We start from the raw sequence: 18639 nt of genomic DNA on the forward strand, positions 1-18639 counted from the left end.
CCCTACTGCGCATGCGCCGCGCTGGCACTCGACTGCACTTGCGCCGGGCTGGCATCGTGCTGCGCATGCGCTTTTTCAACCTTCTGCGCATGCGCCGCGATCGATCCCTTTTGCGCATGCGGCCGTGTGGCACTCTACTGCGCTTGCGCCGTGTTGGCAGCCTACTGCGCATGCGCCAGTCTGGTAGTGTACTGCGCATGCGCCCGGGTGGCAATCTAATGCGCATGCGCCGTTCTCCCACTGTACTGCACATGCGCTGCAATGGCACACTACTGCGCTTGCGCCGGGCTGGTACTCTACTGTGCATGCGCTTGGTTGGCTCTCTACTGCGCTTGCGCAGCTTTCGTATTCTTCTGCCCATGCGTCAGCCTGGCACCGTACTGCGCTTGCGCCCATCTAGCACCCTACTGCGCATGCGTTGTTCTCGCACCCTGCTGCGCATGAGCCGCACTGGCACCGTTCTGCGCATGCGGCGGGCTGGCAGTTTACTGCGCTTGCGCTGGGCTGGCAATCTACTGCGCATGCGCCGCTTGCGCACTCTACTGCGCATGTGCCACTCTGGCACTCTACTGCGCATGTGCCGCACTGGCTCCCTCTTGCGCATGCGCCGGTTTGGCAGTCTACTGCGCTTGCGCTAGTCTGGCACTCTACTGCGCTAGCGCCTTGCTGGTTCACTGCTGCGCATGCGCCCTGCTTGTACTACTGCGCTTGAACCTGGCTGGCACTCTACTGCGCATGCGCCTGGCTGGTAATTTACTGTGCATGCGCCTGACTGGCACCCTAGTGCGCATGCGCCGAGCTCACACCCTACTGCGCATGAGCCGCAGTGGTACCCTTTTGCGCATGAGCCAGTCTGGCACTCTACTGCGCTTGCGCCGGGCTAGTAGTCTACTGCGCATGCGCCTGACTGGCACCATATTGCGCATGCGCCCTGCTCGTACCCTGCTGCGAGTGTGGCAGTCTGGCACTCCAATGTTGGCATCCTACTGCGCATGCTGCCGCCTGCATCTCCTCTCCTTTAACTTCAGGATTTGTATTATTCGTAGCATTACTTTTATGGCGACTTACTTAGATCTGTGTGGATTATGGTGGCTTATCTGGATTACTTTAAGTGGATTTGGTGGTTAAAGGTATGACCATTTTTACAGGACCTATTATTATAGACGGGCAATGCAGAACATAAACGGCACAGCGACGCTCTGTCGTGCTCTGAAGGGCCGGGACCCCCCCCCCCCCCAACCCGGGGGCAGCGCTCTCCCTGTTCTCCTCCGATCTGTGCAAAAACTGTGCAAAACAGTGTGCACTTAACTGCAGAATTTTGCAAACCCCACGTGGACTTCATGGAACCCCAGCAAAGACCAGCAATCCCATACATTCTTCAGCAATCCAAGGAGGAACTTCAGCAATGCAGGGCAAAGACTGGTGAATCTGGATAGAAGAGTAATCAAAAATCACAATAACTACAAAAGAACATGCAAAGCAAGTGATGTGCAATGCAATTGCTCACCACCCACTGATGAATGCCCAGCCGATTCCCGACCAGCAGCAGACTGCCGGTCATCTCCCCCCGGTACGTTATTCAGTGTGAGGACATCGAGGACGGGACATCCCTTTGGCCAGCATCGTCCCGCTTCCGTCCCCTCGCTGCCAAGGCTGAGGAGGAGCCCAGCTTCTACCGCTGCTCGGGGTGGATGTGACGCATGACGGCCGACCTACTCGAGCACCCGCTGCCCCCGTCACCCCTTCCGCAGCACATCTTCGCTATGAGCCGCGTCTCCACTGCGCCGGCGGAACGGGGAACCCCGCCGCGGCTCCTCCCCCGTCGCGGCAGAGCGATCCGCACGTTCCGCAATGCCCACCGCCGCCTGTCGCGGTCTGATTACGTCACCGCCAGAAGTACTGCCGGGTGATTTTCCGGTGTTGGTCGCTGCTGCTGCCTGCAAATGAGCAAGCGGAAAGTGCTGCAGGAGAGGCTCAACCAGGGCATCGCGGACTTCCTCATGGGTACGGGGGGCGCAGGGGGAGGGAGGGTATCCTTGGATCCGGCTCGACTGCTCCAACTGTGTTTCTCCCCGTAAAGCTAGGGAATTACGAGCGCGACGTGAACCGAGCCATCCACAAGTACGACGCGTACAGATACCGCCTCCTTCCTCAGGGCTGCTTTTTTCTCTTCCCTGCCGGAGCGCCCCGCTCCCGTCTCTCGGGGGCCCGGCCCGGCCTCGCCGCAGGGCTGAGCGCGCTGCTCTTTTCTGGCCGCTGACTGACGCCGTTCCGCAGGAAAGCAGACTGTCGTTTCTCGGTACCCCAGCAGAATACGGAGTGAAGTGGAAGCTAAGAAGCTGGTAGGTACCGGGGCGAATTTGGGCTTCTTAACGTGGAGGAACTGTGTTAGGATGGTATCGAGGTTTCCAGGAGGAGGGAAGCAGTGTACGAATGACTCTGCTTGCATCAGCTTCTGCTGGCAGCCGGCTCAGGGAAGGGCGAGTGGAGCATATGGGCTGCAGGGATTTCATAGGTGGAACTGGAGACTCCAGCTGGGTCTCTTCTGTGAAAGGCTTCTACTGTGGCAGGTTTCCCCTTTGCTGTGTTACTGTCTCACTAAGTTTGGCAGTTGTAGGAATCTACAACTGGTTTAAAATAACTGTTTGCAGGGGACTTGAAATACAGCACTTGAAGTACTCTGTGCTACTTGTGTTGTACCCTTCAGTGCTCCTGATCTCTTACAGACCAATGTTTTAAAATGGTTTCTGTGACTTCACAGTTCTTTTTATTGAGCTTTATTTTTCTTAGGTATGATGGCTGTAAGTGACCTTGAAATTGACTTGTAGTTAATCCTTCCTCAATGTTTAGGATGGAGTAGATGCTAAAATAGCTGAGAAAATAGATGAGTTTTTATCTACTGGACAGCTTCACAAATTGGAAAAGATGTGTTTCTTTCCCTTGTGCTTTGTTTCTCAGTAGTTGTTTGTACTTTGTGAAGTAGTCTGCTTGCTTTGTGCAGTTTCTGTTGCTTTCTGCGGAGAGAGTGATGTCAAGCAGAAGAACGGTGGAGTCTGCAAAGTAAAAAGTGGGGAACAAGAAGCTTAGCCAAAGCCTCAGACGAAAATATTTTAGATTGTATAATTGGCATGTGAATGTCTTCTGTGAGAAATGGAATTCCGACTCTGGAAGGCTGCGGAATTGACTTTTAACCATGCTGTTTACCTTAGCATGGGCAGTTAAGACAGTTAATTCACTGGAATGGTACGTATGGCACTGTCCTAATGCACAATATTTCTGTTAGTACTGTTTTGTTCTGATTTACAGTAGGTCTCCAAAGCAGAATCTGACTAAGTTGTTTTATAAGCTTTCTTTATTTAGTGAAATGGAGTAAAGAAGAGTTTGTTCACATTACTATCTTTTTGCAGATTCGACAAGATGATACAAGTGCATCCATCAACTTCCTGACATGAGTTACTGGTATTGGGTAAAGCTTAGTTATTATTTGTTAGTGGTGGGGGGAAGTAGTTGTCAAAGTTGTAGAACTGCCAATTACAGATTCTGCAGTAGAGGAGTGGAAGTGGAAAGCTCCTGTGTGCAAGCAGAGAGGGGAAGGAGAGAGGGAGGTGATCAAAAACTGAATCAAAAGACTGAGAAAAGTAGAATCATGAAGGCAGAGTAGGAGCCTATGAGATTTACAGTGCAAAATCTGATTAGGGAGAGTAGTATTTTTATTATGTTTGTAAAAGGAAATCCAGAGCCCTGCCAACCCCTCAAAAACAGGTCTTTTCAGAAAGATGATAGCAGGAGATCTAATTCTCTCGAGGCCTGTTCTCGTTCCTATTCTGTGCATAGGGAAATTTTGGCAAAAAAGAGCTCAGTTTACAGACAGGCACTTAACTTAGCATGTGCATAGCAGCAGAAGTCAATATCTTGAGTGAGAAGGACTGTGATACTGCTTGCCAAGAACAGGGTTGGCTAAATATAGAACACTTGTGCTTAAAATCAGAACAGATTGGAATGCTGTGGGGAAGAAGAGGGAAAAGCAATTGTCACGGAGTTATCTGAGTCTGTGACAAAGGGCAAAAAAAGCCCAGGAAAGCAAACAAAACAAAACAAAAAAACAAAAAAAAACAAGAGAGGGGAAAACTACCCTCCTCTTTTCTTTCAGCTTAGCTAGCTAGCCCCGAGGCAGACCCTGCCCTCTGGGAGAGGGGGAGAGGAGGAGAGGGGGATGGGTAGAAAGATAGCAGATAGGTCTAAAAAACAAAAACAAAACAAAACAACAACAACAACAAAAAAAAACCTGGAACAAGTGGTTGCCTCCCGGTAACGGGAAGGAATGTTAATTTACTAAATTTAACCAAATTGAACAAAATGAGAGACAAGAGCATCCAAAGTACGAGATAGTAGACAAAGTAGTCTTACTCTAGTAGACTGCAATGAAATATGTGCTTTTCTCTATCGCAAACCGAGAGTGAGCTGGGCCTGAGGGAGAAAGAAGCACGGGGTCCTGTCCAGAGCTCCACCCATCTTCCTCTTCGCGCCTCCAGGAGTCCTCCAGGAATGCCGCCCCTCCAATCAGAATACTTGAAATGCCCTTAAGAGGCAGTAAATGGAACCAGGACATGAACTCTTTTACTCCTGCTGGTTCACACGATGTTCTGATGTGGAATACCGACAGTAAAAAATCACAAAACCACAACATTCCACCCCTTATTCCAGATCACCACATCACGCTTAACAAATACCTATATACGAACAAAGAAATAATTAACATGCATTACATATGCACATGTCTATATACAAATGTACATGTGGAATTACTGACTACTCCCCCAGCATCAAATTCCCTTGTGGTACACACTGGACATTCCCATTTTTCTCCATCACCCACCAAGTGTGCCCAGGTCCCTGTGCAAAAACAGTTCCACAGAGGGGTTTGCCCTTTCCAGAAGCTGGAAGGACCCAGACTGCTTTTCCCAATGTGCTTTTTACAAGTACCATAGGGACCTTATCTCCCTCTGCAGTATGTAGGAAGCTGGAGTGGGTAGGACTGATCCTCTAGTATTGACCAACCAGGTGGCTTCTGCTGAATGCTTCTCCCGATGCTTTAATGTTCCACCACCCATTGCTTTCAACATGGTTTTTAACAACCTGTTGTAGCATTTGATCTTACCAGAGGCTGGTGCATGGTAGGGGATATGATAAATCCACTCAATACCATGTTCTCTGGCCCAAATATCCACATGTGAAATTTTGAAATGGATCCCATTATCTGATTCAATTCTTTCTGGGGTGCCATGTTGCCACAAGATTTGCTTCTCCAGATCTAATACTGTGTCTCGGGTTGTAGCATGGGTACTGCGTATGTTTCAAGTAACTGAGTGGTTGTCTCTACCATGGTGAGCATGTAACACTTACCACTGTGAGATCGTGGCAAGATGATACAATCAACCTGCTATGCTTTCCCATATTTATACTTTTGCCATCACCCTTTCCCCCCAGAGAGGTTTCATCCTCTTAGCTTGTTTAATTATGGCACGTGTTGCAGACATGAACAACTTGTGCAATTGCATCCATAGTTAAGTCCACCCCTCTGTCGGGTTAAGTCCACAGTCTCTGGCCCACTTATATGTCACGTATCTTCCTTGATGGCCTCAGCTCTTGTGGGCCTACTGAGCTAGAAATAATTCTTCCTTGTTCTGCCAGTCCAGGTCTATTTGAGCCACCTCAATTCTGGCAGCTCGAACTACCTGATGGCTATTTTGCTGATCTTCAGTAGCCCTACTCTTGGACACACGGGCATCTGTGTGACGCACCTTTGTAACCATATTTTTTGTTTGGGCAGCAATATTTTTCTACAGTTCAGCAGCCCAAATAGGTTTACCTTTCCATTGCCAGTTGTTTTGTTCCCACTGCTGTAACCACCCCTATAAGGCATTTGCCACCATCCACGAGTCAGTGTAAAGATAAATCACTGGCTACCTCTCCCATTCAGCAACATCTAAGGCCAGCTGGATGGCCTTTACCTCTGTGAACTCACTTGATTCTCCTTTTCCTTCAGTGGCTTGTCATGTGGGGCTCCACACACCAGCTTTCCATCTGCAATGCTTCTCTACCATACGATACAATCGGTCTGTGAACAGGGCAAATTTCTTTTCATTTTCTGCTAGTTCACTGTATGGTGAGCTAGCACATGATACCTCTTCTGCTGGTGATGTTCCAAACTTTTTGCCTTCAGGCCAGTCCATGATCACCTCTAGGATTCCTGGACGGTTGAGGTTCCCCATCCGCATTCATTGCAAATCAGCGCAATCCACTTACTCAAGTGGCATCAGTAGCGTGATGGGTGGAGGGGACCTTTCCTTTAAACATCCTTTAAACATTCCTTTAAACATCCAGTTCAACACTGGCAGTCAAGGTGCCAGAAGGAGCTGTGTTTCAGTGCCAATTACTTTGGAATTAGCCCAAACCCCCTCATATGCAGCTAAGATCTTTTCAGTTGTAGTTTAGCACTCTTCTGACCCCTTCTACGCCCCTGTACTCCAGAATACCAGAGGTCAGCCTCGGGTCTCTCCTGAGGCTCTTTGCCACAACCTCCAAGTGGGACCTTTCTCTCCAGTAGCAGCTTAGAGGATGTTCTTTACATTCTGTCCCATCCGTACTGGCCCTAGGGCCGCAGCACAGGCTATCTCTTTTTTAATCTGCTCAAAAGCCTGCTGCTGTTCTATAGTTTGGGATGTGCATTCTCCAAAAGCCCACTACACCCAGAAAAGATTGTGTCTCTTTCTTGCTAGTGGATGGAGACATAGTGGTGATTTTGTTGATCACATCTCCTGGGATGTGATGATGCCCATCTTGCCATTTTACTCCTAGGAACTGAATTTCTTGGGCAGGTCCTTTCACTTTGTTTTGCTTAATAGCAAAACTAGCACGCAGAAGAATTTGGATTATTTGCACTCCTTTCTTAAAAACTTTCTCTGCTGTATCACCCCACACCACCATGTCATCGATGTACTGCAGGTGCTCAGGAGCACCTCCCTGTTCCAATGTGGTTTGAATCAACCCATGGCAAATGGTCAGGCTGTGTTTCCACCCCTGCTCAGTGCCCCTCAGAGCTGCTCACAGAATGGCCCGGGTTAGAAGGGACCTCAAGGATCATTAAGCTTCAACCCCCCTGCCATAGCCAGGGCCAACCTCCACATATAATACTAGACCATCTAGTCAAGGCTCCATCTAGTCTGGCCTTGAACACATCCAGGGATGGGGCATCCACAGCCTCTCTGGGCAGCCTGTTCAGCACCTCACCACTCTCTCTGTAAATAACTTCCCCCTGACATCCAACCTAAATCTTCCCTCCCTCAAAACCATTTCCCCTTGTCCTGCTGTTATATACTCTTGTAAAGAGTTGACTCCCCTCCTGTTTATAGGCTCCCTTTAGGTACTGAAAGAATGCAATGAGGTCACCCCACAGCCTTCTTTTCTCCAGGCTGAACAAGCCCAACTCCCTCAGCCTGTCTTCTTATGGGAAGTGCTCCAGCCCTCTTATCATCTTTGTGGCTCTTCTCTGAACCCTCTCCAACAGCTCTCTGTCTTTCTTGTATTAGGGGCTCCAGACCTGGACACAGTACTCCAGATGGGGCCCCACAAGAGCAGAGTAGAGGGGGACAATCACCTCCCTTCCCTGCTGGCCACCCCTCTTCTATTGGAACCCAGGATACCATTTGCTTTCCGAGCTGCAAGAGCACACTGCTGGCTCATATTCAGTTTTTCATCCATCTGGACCCTGAGGACCTTCTCTGCAGGGTTGCTCTCAAAGACTGCTCCTTTCAGTCTGTATAGATGCCTAGGATTCCTCCGGTCCAAATGCGAAACCTTGTACTTTGCTGTGTTGAACCTTATTAGGTTCACCCGGGCCCACCTGTCAAGTCTGTTGAGGTCCCTCTGAATGGCATCCCTTCCTTCCACCGTGTCAACCACACCACTCAGCTTGGTGTCATCAGCAAATTGCTGAGGGTGTACTTGATTCTGTAAAGATATTAAAGAGCACCGATCCCAAGACAGACCCCTGGGGGATGCCGCTTGTTACCGGCCTCCACCTGGACATAGAACCATTAATCACCACCCTCTGTCTGCAGCTTTTCAACCAATTTCTTATCCATTGGGTGGACCACCCATTAAATCCACATCCCTCATAGCCCCCCAGTACCCCCCAGAGTCCCTCAGATCCCGTTAGTGCCCCCCAGTGACCTGAGTACCTCTCAGAGCCCCCTAGTTCCGCTCAATGCCATTCAGAGCCCCCCAGTGGCCTCCTGAGCCCCCCATGCCCCTCAGAGAACCTCATTATCCCTCACAGCCCCCCCAGTGCCTCTCATAGCCCCCAGTGCTCCCAGAGCCCCCCAGTGCCCATCAGAGTCTCCCAGTGCTCCCCAGTGCCCCCCAAAACCCCTGGTTCCCCCCAGTGCCCCTCAGAGTCCCCTGGTTCCCCCCGTGTTCCCCAGTACGCCCTAGTGCCCCTCAAAGCCCCCCACTGCCCCCCCAAAATATGATGTTTTCTCCCCCAAAATACCATTTTTCTCCCCAAAATTTGACATTTTCTCCCTAAAATATAACATTTTCTCCCCCAAATACTGCTTTTTCCTCTCAAAATGACATTTTTTCCCCAAAATGATTCTATGATTCTATGGAAGCTTTTATTTCTCCTGTTCCCTAAGAACCCCAAGAGCACTGTAATTTTCACAAGACTGAAGCTGAACTCACCATTCTCTGAAGGTTTTGGGGTCTTTGGATGAGGTGCAGTGCTGCTTATGGACACCCTGCTGCAGGCCTGCAGATGGCACTGGGGAGGAGGAGAAAGGTGGAATTCTGTCCAATATCCGTTGCTAGGTTGCCAAGCTTTGAGCATTTTGTGTACAGTTGCAGCCCCTCCTCACCGTTTTTTTTTTTCTCCCAATTTTAATGGAATACTTATTTCCCAGACTGGTTGAGGCCTGTTGCTTCTGTCTCATTCTGCCTTTTCCATGGAGGTGCCAGCAGGACCAACGCACAGACCAACCCTGCACTTCAGGAGCAGGCGAGATGTGGAGCTGTTGCTATTATGACATTAAGAAGCCAAACTTAATCCCAGCATTTAGAAAATAAATGTCACCAGCCGCCAGCACGCTCCAGCGCGGGCACGGCCCCCCTCTGACAGGCTCCCGGCCACCTCTGACGGAACCGCGCTGCCTGCTGGGAGTTGTAGTCCGCGCTGCGGCGGGGAGAGGCGAGGAGGCAGTAGCAGGAACTACAACTCCCAGGATGCAGCGCGGCGGCGTCAGCCCTGCGGGCCGCCATTACAGCCCGCCCTCTCTACTCACAGGGCTGCTCTGCCGCGCTGCGGGGGTGAAGCTGCCGTCTCGGCGGGCCGTGCGAGGACGTCATAGGTCCGGGGGAGCAGCCGGGCCTTCCTGTGACGGCCATTTCCTGCTCGCCCCGGGGCCGGCGGGGGGCGGTGGCGGTCTCGCTCTCGCTCCCTGACGGGCTCGGCGGGCAGTGATGTGGGCCCCGGGCCCTGGCGACAGGCGGCCCCCGCCGTGAGGATCTGGGGGGCTGCGACAGGCCGGGCCCTGTGCGGGGCGCATGGAGGCGCCCCCCGCCTACAGAGAGGTACCGCCCGGCGGGGGGGGGGGGTGGAAGCAAACCCTGAGAGGGCTGCGGGGCCGCGGGAATAACCGGCTGTCCCCCTCCCCCTTCCGCGGTTTTGCAGGTGTGACCCCCGCGCCTCGTGCGGCCCTCGGAGCCGCCCCGGCCTGGAGAAGAATTGGGGCGCGGGGCCTTCGGCAGAGCATCGCCCCCGGAGCTTTCTCAGCTAACTGCTGAGAGATGAAGAAGTTCTTCGACTCGCGCCGGGAACAGGGCGGCTCTGGGCCCGGTTCGGGCACCAGCGGCGGCGGCGGCGGCAGCGGAGGGCCCGGCAGTGGTTACATCGGCAGAGTGTTCGGCATCGGCCGCCGCCAGGTGACGGTGGACGAGGTGCTGGCGGAAGGTGAGAGCCCGCAGAGCTCTATCCCTCCCCGTTGGCAGGGATGGCAGGCTTTGGCCTTGTCTCCGTGCTCTTCTCTGTCCCTGCTCCCCTTGCATCTCCTTGTCCTTGGCGGTGGTATCCGCAGCTGGTGGCATTCCTGCTTTTCTTAAGCGTGGCTTCGGTGTAGGTCTTGTTTTTTAAGTACTTTAGGAACTGCTGGGCTGTCAGGAGTTTCCTACCTTTCCCTTTACTCATCTTTTTGCTTGGAGGAGGAGATACTGTAAATGAAGTCCACAGTGGTCTTTCCTTGAACTTCATTCAGCCCAAGTCCTTTGGAATTTACATAGGGGTAAATTTCCTGTGCATATTTGTCAGACAGAAAAGTTGGGTAGAGCTGGCTGCAGTTTGTGGGGGACTGCTGTTTGCCTGTGTTTTTAGGAGAAAATAGAGATCCCAACTGCATTTTCTTTAAAATAAGACAGTGACAGAACTGAGAATGAGCAGTAGGGGTTATAAAACCCTGGATGTGTGCAGTCCTTGCGGTGCAGCAAGCTGCTGCTGGTGGTTTTGTTTGTTTGTAACCGATGCTGCAGATTTTACTGTCATTTTAGATTCTATTCGTATGGACCATAGGGGATCTTATTAATGTCTTTGGCTGCCAACCTTAGCATTAACCTTCAGAAAGATGTTGGTCTTCTTAGACCTGCTCAGCATCCTTTGCAGTTTCAGTTCAAAGTGGTGTTTTGTTTTGATCTTGTAACTGTGGAAGTGAGGTGGCTTCTCAATGGGAACCGAGTGGGAGGACCTGCGTTGGCTTTTACAGAAAGAGCCCCAAAACGGAAAAAGAACTCTGTATGTGCTGTAGGCGTACAGGTTTGTGAAAGTCACCTCAGTGTAGACGAAAATAGATCTGTGACCATCTTTTGGGTAGGTTCTGGTGTTTGCTGAGCTGAGAAGAGCATTAAGCCCAACTTTTAAATTACAATGGTTTCTTTTCCTGACTTGAAAATTGCAATGTGAATTTGCCTTGGTTGATACTTCTATGGCCACTTTGGCCCTGGAAGCTTTGGTGCTAGATGGGTTAAGTCTGAGACACTGTCACAATGTTGGTGGTTGTGGTGCTGTGTTTTTTCTTATTTTTTTTAATGCAGATTGGCCTCATCCTGCTTATGTGGGGAAGCAGAGGCTTTTTTTGCTGATGAATAATCTGTTGGCAGGTTCTGCCTGGGTGCTGGCAGCACTGGGAGGTGAGACTGCCTGTCCCTGGGCTCTGTGCTGTTTGGCGTGCCTGACCCACAGCCACCAGAGGTGTGGGTGATAGCAGAGACTGTGTGGGCGAAGACAACTGTGGAGACATCATGAAGGATCTGCTGCTTGTGGGGGATTTCCCTCTGACTCTTGGGTCCATGCCTGGCCTCTGGGGCTGCAAGATCTGCTTGTACAGGTCAAGCAAAGTATAACAGGCCTGGAAAATAGGTACTGTATTCTCCTTTCCTGACCATGCTCTAAGGCAAAGCACTTTTTATTTTTTATTTCAGCAGCCCCCTAAAGAAAATGTGCTGAGCAGTTATTTTCTACGCAGCGTGGCTATTGAAAGGTAGGTCATCTCAGGAGACAACATAGGTCATAAGTGCTGCAGCTTTGCATACCTCTGGCCTTTTGGATAGCTGTCTGTGCTCCCTGAGTGCTTGTAAAATACATTTTTTTTCACTGACTCAGCTGGGGAGTTGTGAATTCTCAGCTGAAGAACTGTTTTGTGCATACAGTGAATTTTGGTGGTTCAGCAATATTGAAAAGGCAACTTGTGAAGTCGTGGTTATTGCTGCTAAAAGGAAATTTCCTCTGGGAAACACTTCTGAGGATGAGGAGGAAACATCTTTTCTGGGAAGAATACATCTCACGTGCCCATTGCTTTAGAAAGGAGAGGAGGGACCCACATTTTGGTGCAGCAGTAAAGCACAGAGAGTAAACAAGGTGTAACAGCAGCTAAAAGAGGGAGTCTCTGAAGTGATGGATGATGTAGTGGAGAGTAAGTCACAAGCCTGAGGAACTGGTTGAACTAGAACTTTTGGCATTAAAGTGTTGGGGTTTACCACTGTCAAAGATGTGACTGGTTGTGTTAATTGTGCTGAGCAATTGTGTTGAAGAGTAGTGCTCCTGGGCCAGGCTGAGGGTCCTTAATGCGGCACCGTGTCATGCCAGATGGCAGACATCTGCATATGTTCTTAGTCTTTTGGCGTAGATCCCCAAAATATCCAGTGCAGTTACGGGCACATTCACCCCCTGTCTGGATCTTTGCTTTCTTGGGTAATGAGGAACAAGTCAAGGTCCTTCCTTCTGGAAGGAATCAGATGGGGATAATACAGATTGAGCAGTTGTTTGTCTGTGGTGATATAATGCAGTTGAATTGTCAGGTTTCTTTTTATCGTGTTTCAGTAGGTGATTCTTGGTTGGGTCTTTGTATTCACTTCCCTCTAATCCACTTAAAAGCATGAATAATATCTTGAAAGTTTCCTCTCGAAGTCTTCCAGAGGACTAATAACCGGGAGCTTAGTGCTGCTGGCCTTGGAGCTTTGCAAGGCCATGAACCATCACCAGGGCTCCGGGAGGGCTGAAGGGGTTGTTAACTGATATCAGTGTGACTTGTTTCACCCAGCTGTGAGGTGAATGCCCAGGAGGCACCTGAATGTGGGATTGGGGGGGGTTAAAATAAATTTGTCAGGTGTGTTATTACACAGGTTTTAAGGAAGCGGCAAAGGCTTCATCATTGCCTTCTTTAGTAGATCTGTAGTTCTTAGTGCTCGTGAAGAGCTTGTTGAGTGTGTGAATGCGCAAATTATGTCTGATGGGGAAGGTGACCCCCTGAGCTGTCTGTATGTGTGCCTGGGCTGATTACAGAGGACTTGTACTGGCTGCTGCCTGCCTTACCCCTAGTGTTCCCTTTCCCTGGACTTACTGTGATACGCAGCATCACGTTATGAAGTCATCATCCTCCTTTTACAATAACTCTGACTTTCAATGAACTCCATCTCAGATAAGTCTTGCAGATTTACATGATCCTCAACCAATTCCAGAGTGGCTGGGTTCAAAGTATCACTTCTGTTGTTTGTTTTGTCAGTTATTGCCTTCTGCTTTCTGTCAGGGGCCAACTACCAGTCAGCTGACCACTAGCATTTGGATTAGGAGTTAACTATTTCTCCTCTTGGAATGGGACATGTGGTTTTTCTTTTTATACTTTTGCCCTTGCTCTTTTTTGTGTACCATGTAAAGCAATGCTGAGCTCTGCGTTGGTGGATGGGGTACTGGCTTCTCTGTCTCTTGTGGTTTTTTCTCTGTCTCTCTGTGGTTTTTTGACTGTACAAGCCAGGCAAACTGATGAAGAATCCCAAGTTACTGAGCAAATGTTGAGGTATCCCAGGTACACCCACAGTGTTTTTGTTGTGCTGTGGGCCTTCTCTTTGCTTAGGAGCTGCCAGCAGTTGAAGAGAGCACGTGCTGGGTTATAAATGTGCTGAAGACAAGCTGGAATCCACTGTGGGGTTAGCACTTGCTGCCTTCCAAGCTCCCACACCTGCATTAATCACGGCTAACAGGGGTCAGAACTGATTAGGTGATTAGGTGTACTGGTTAGGTACATTTGCATTGAGCGTGGAAGCTGCTTCCTTTGAAGTTGTGTTTTGTTTTTTTTTTTGTTTTTTTTTTTGTTTTTTTTTTTCAGTGAAAATGTGGACTTGGACAAACTGTACCCACTGGAATAGCAGCTTGCCAACAGCAGGACTTGCTGCTGCTTTGGAAAATCACAAATGATTTGGTTTGTACTAAGCAAGTTTTTACTCATGTTTCCCATGCGGAAGGAGATGGGAAGCCTCTGAGCAGAAACATGCTGTTAGCAAGCTGAACTTACAGAGCAGTTCTTGTCTGGTAACAAGAGGTGACTTGGGTAGATAACCTTCCCGGGAAAGTATGCTTTCATTCTTGGGTGGGGATAAGTGTGAGATATCCTTGTGAGAATAACAAGTGAAATCAGATCCCATTGCTGTGCTTCTTTGAGAACAGGAACAACGCTGATAACTATTCACGAGCATGAGGAAAAAAACTCTGAAAGGCTTAAGGGAAACACTGCTATAAGGTAACTGTCTCTTTGGTGGTTTTTTTTTTTTTTTTTTTTTTTTTTTTAATTATTGTGGTAACTTTCCCTTTTCTCCTCTTGTGGGAGATACAGGGGTTGCTGTTAAGTGAAGGTTATTGCTAGCTGTCTATAGTACGATGGAGTAGAATGGAAGCAGAGGAGGGCTGCTGTGGCTCCTCTAATATTAGGATCTTTTGGTGCCCTGTTGCCAGAGTATCTGAGCCCTGCAATGGTCTCCAAAAATGTCTTTCCATTCCTTTTGAGGCTGCTGGGAAGTATACCAAGATATGAAAGCAAAACAATGCAGAATATATATGGTCAAGTCAGTAGTTGATCTCTGGCCTTCCAGACTGAGTGCCTTAATTGCAATCTGTTTCTAAAGTGCTATGTCGGTGTGCTCTAAATGGTGTGTTCTTAGCACGTGTGTGATTTGGGCATAAATTTATGCTTGCTCGGTGGCAGAACCCATGCTGACAGTAGGACTCCCAGGCCTTTTGTCACAGGATTGAAGACTTTTTTTTTTTTTTTTAACAAATTTTCTTGGTTTAATTCATGATTTTGAAGAAACAAATGATGTGGCATTGATGTGTGACCTCAGATATATCTAAAAAATAGAAAACTCAGCTGCTGATGTTTTTTTAAGCAGAGCCTGTGTGTGTGTGCATATGCATCCTTGTTCTGAGCTGGAAGCTGATGCTGTGAGGAGGACAGGTGGAGCTGATCCTGGTTTGTTCATGATCAGGAACGTGCTGCTTTTACTTCCTGTTCATTGTTTGTATGGTTGTAAGAGAGGGGAAACCCCAAATCTACCCATGTGCTATTAAAAGGGGAATCTGGCATGCTGTTAGAGCGGGTGTAATAGTGACGTGTGGTTTTGGGAAGCTATGTAAATGTGCAGTTGTTAGTCAGACCCTGACCTTTCAGCTTGTCGTCTCCTGTATGATAAACAATGCTCATAAGGTTGATGTGTGCTTTTGCTGCACTGCTCAAATGATGGCAGTGAAATAATTCCAAAGCCTGTCTGTTGAAGTGCAGAGTGTTTTGTGAGAGGGATGATGTGGTGTGGTTCATGCAGGCCTTCCCTGTATGCCAGTTGCTGTTCACTCAGTGTCACAGTAAGCGTGATGATATATACTTATTGTCACAAAGACCTGACCCAGTGTTGCTGCTCTGGGGGAACGAGGTGAATTGATAGGAAATCCCTGCCTTCTGGCTGCAGTGTGTTTGTGTGCAGGCATTTCTGGCTGCTGTTGCCCCTTGGGTAATCTGTTTTTTTTTTTTTTTTTTGGGAAGATCTGCCGACTCTTCATGATCTTTGGCAAGAAGCATCTGATACCAGAGCATACGTAATTCATTGTATCTTTCACATGGCCAACATCTTAAACAGGAAATAGCCTTTTAAGTTAGGAGAAGGTTCTCGGTAGGGGAGTGAGAAAATGCATCAGAGTCCTGATGGGTGGACAGTGTGGGTTAGGAGTGAAGGAGGGATAGTGTGGCAGAGAGAAAGGGGAGGGATTTTATGAGGTTGGTTCAGGCTTGGTAGCCCTGGTATGTTCTGCTGGAAATTGGAGCTACTCTTGGCTTTTACCTGTTGCTTTTAGTGTGGGAGGTGTCCTTGCAGGTGGATAACAATAAATGAGTTCACCTGTCTGTTTCTCTACCTGATGATCAATTGTAGCTTGAGCTGTTGTGCTGTCTTTCCTCTTCAGAGAAGCAAAGGCCTCATGGAGTTTATGGTTCTGGGCATGGTTGTTGTTATCGTTCTTTGTAAAGCAGACAGACTGCTGCTGGAGGGAAAGGTGCAGAAAACAGTTTAACAAATGAGAAACTGAACCCCATGAAGACTCATTGACTTGAGAAGGGCTACATAGGCAGTCAGTGAGGAAGCTTTCTGTTAAATGCAAATGGAACTCCTTGTCTGGTGATTTAATCACCATGTTGTTAATATTCATGGTACTGAGGAGCTCTCATCATGGACTGGGGCCTGGTGTCACATCCAGCAAATCCAGAACAAAGTCTGCCGGTCCTCCTGGGAGGTGCCTGGCTGCCCTTGCCGGTGCTCAGCATCTGCATGTAGTACTGGGAAACACTCAGTGCCACATATCAGGAGTCAGATGTGATAATTAATGCGCGGTGCCTTTTGATGATCTGCTGTTACTCAGAGATCATGTGAAATGCGCAAACTCAACTTTGCTCACATAGCATTCAACAGAACATGTGGCAGGATTAAACATGTATTGGATTTCTTTAAAATTAAAAATGTGCTATTTTTGGAGTGGACAGATGGTGGTTTTGTACCTTTTGCTTTTGTTTTGAAAATTAATGATGTGTGAAGCACTCGCTTTGTACCTTGTGTCACCGAGTGGGCTAGAAATGTATGCAGCAATCTATTATATGCAAGTTGGGCTTCTCAAGCAGTTACATAATTTCATTTTAAGCTGGTGATTTAAATCCCCAATATGATGGGACTTAAGAGTAGCAGTCAAAGACTGCAGTTTTGGACCCCTGCAACCCCTTCCTGTGCTGAGCTTCTGACACATGAACCTATTCACATCTTCCCTTTCTCATCAATGTATATGTGGAAAAACTCTTAAGCTCTGTTCTGTGTAGGGCTGATTTTTAATTTACTTCTTTTATTCCCTTCTCCTGCTGAATGATTACTGCTATGTGTTCCTGAGCAGCCTGAATTCCCTGAGAGCTCCTGGTGTGATAGTATCTACTTCTACCTCTTTCCATCCTCGGCATGTGCTTTGGAGTTGATAAGTTCATTGCTGTCTTCAGACTTTGAATAGTATATCCTACAGGAATATTATGTAATCCTCAATTGGTGTTTTGGAGTGGTTCGTTGATGCGACACTTCTGTGGCTTGAGAGCATTCCTGTGGTCAGACTGGAGACCTGGGGATGCTGAAGCTGGACTTTCCATGTTTAAGTAGACGACACTTGTCTAAAGCAAACCTGTGTATGCTCTTGTGTACCCCTTCCAGTGTGACATAGGTTGTAAGCTACAGCATGTGTTATTCCTTGCCTTCCATGCTGCTTTGCTTAGCAGAGATGTCTGGATGCTACCATAGTAAAGAAAATTGCTAAGTGTCTGACTTGTCTGTTGCCATGAGCCCTTTGTTGATCCTTGCAAAATTCCTTCTTACATACAGTTTGCTGTTACCATGCACAAAAGGGCTCCCAGTGTGGCTGGCCCTTGCAAACAAGTCCAGTTGAACAGCCCTTGCCCTGGCCAGGCTTGCTTTCTTCTTCTTCTCCTCCTCCATATAGTGTTCTACTCAACCAGGGCTGTTGTTCTTCTCCCATCCTGTCGATGGGATTCTCCACTTTTGAATGCATGTGGTTGCAGCAACCCCTTACTGGCTTTGCAGTTCCAGTCACGTTCATTCAAAAGTCATGCTCTGCAGCATGTTTATGCCATTGCTAATTTTTCTTGGAGGTGAACGAGGTCTCGGATGCCATTAGCAGTTGCTTGAAACAACAGCAGCTGAAATGTGCTTTTTGAGGGCTGACTGATAACAAGTGATTTTTTTTTTTTTTTTTTTTAAAGCTATGAGTTATTAATGACCCATTAATTTTTATTTAAGTCTTACAGTGGAGGTTCACCCCCTAAAATTGTCACAACAGAGAGGAACTGAATCTGCTTTACCAAGTAATCTACTTCAGGCACTGTGTCTTGCTGCACTGTAATGAAGCACTGCTCCACCAGTCTTTAGTTTCCAAGTCTGCCTGTCAGGGAGGAATCAAGTGGATGCACAGGACTGCCTAGCAAACCTACCCACATGAATCTCTAAACATGCTTCTTGTTTTGCAAGCTAATGCAGTTCTGTAGCCTTTAAGAACTATTTTTCATGGAATTGCCACTGCAAATATTGTGAGCTTTCATACCCCAAATTTAAAGTGCTCTCAGTCTGTGAGGTCACAGCGTTCTGGGTGGGCGCGTAGTGTGAGAAGCTATTGCTGCCCTTGGATTAGAGCTTTGTAATAGGGAATGCTCAGGAAGAATCTTGTCATTTGATTATGTCAGTTTTGATGGTAGAGATTATTTTTTAATTCCTTCTCTTTCTCTGCTCCCTTCTGACTTACAGCTTCCTTTTTTTGATCTTCTGTGGGGAGTTGACTGAAGCTGAGGGATCTGGGGGAGAGTGAAGGACGGTGAAGGCCTATTGTGAGATACAGTGCTGGAAAACAAGAAATGGGAGAAATGAAGTTAAACAGTTTTAAATCAGGAATATCGAAACCCAGAGAACTGAGGGAGAGACAGGTCAGCTTTTCCCATGGTGTCAATGCAGTGAAAGTGCTTGTGAAATCTTTTGAGGCTGTTTTCATTTGAGTGTTAGAGCTAGTAAATGTTCATCCCCAAAATCCTGAAGAGCCCTAGTGAACAGCTTATGGAAAATGAGGGGAGGTAATGACCATGCTTCTCTTCTGCACTGGGTGATTCTTCTGGTTGTGTAGTGCTGCACAGTGCACTGTATGCACTCCTGGCCACGACTGCCATGCTGACATTAACTATGACATTC

General features: G+C 48.2%; 1 protein-coding gene and 2 long non-coding RNA genes across 19 annotated transcripts in view; 2 read left to right on the plus strand and 1 right to left on the minus strand.

The window, feature by feature from the left end:
- The first annotated feature begins 883 nt into the window (after positions 1–883).
- Positions 884–4308, plus strand: LOC125685349 (uncharacterized). The gene is made up of 2 exons (XR_007373432.1): positions 884–2004; positions 2081–4308. It is a non-coding gene; the product is annotated as an uncharacterized LOC125685349 (long non-coding RNA).
- Positions 4309–4429: 121 nt separating this feature from the next.
- LOC125685350 (uncharacterized) lies at positions 4430–9135 on the minus strand. The gene is made up of 3 exons (XR_007373433.1): positions 8916–9135; positions 8743–8821; positions 4430–8010 (listed from the first exon to the last, which is right to left on the minus strand). It is a non-coding gene; the product is annotated as an uncharacterized LOC125685350 (long non-coding RNA).
- A 218-nt stretch (positions 9136–9353) lies between these two features.
- The window catches only part of AAK1 (AP2 associated kinase 1), a 62591-nt gene continuing 53305 nt past the window's right edge, over positions 9354–18639 (plus strand). For 6 of the 17 annotated variants that reach the window (XM_048928343.1, XM_048928345.1, XM_048928344.1 and 3 more), the window contains exons 1-2: positions 9356–9627; positions 9728–10006. In XM_048928343.1, coding sequence (XP_048784300.1) covers positions 9844–10006 — 163 coding nt within the window. In that variant the 5' untranslated portion in view covers positions 9356–9627; positions 9728–9843. Of the gene's footprint in view, positions 9628–9727; positions 10007–11523; positions 11583–14041; positions 14115–18639 lie in introns of those variants that run through there. The other 11 variants (XM_048928331.1, XM_048928334.1, XM_048928335.1 and 8 more) reach the window with 5 other exon arrangements.

This window comes from Lagopus muta, chromosome 27 (assembly GCF_023343835.1).
Source record: "Lagopus muta isolate bLagMut1 chromosome 27, bLagMut1 primary, whole genome shotgun sequence".
NCBI classification, from domain to species: Eukaryota; Metazoa; Chordata; class Aves; order Galliformes; family Phasianidae; genus Lagopus; species Lagopus muta.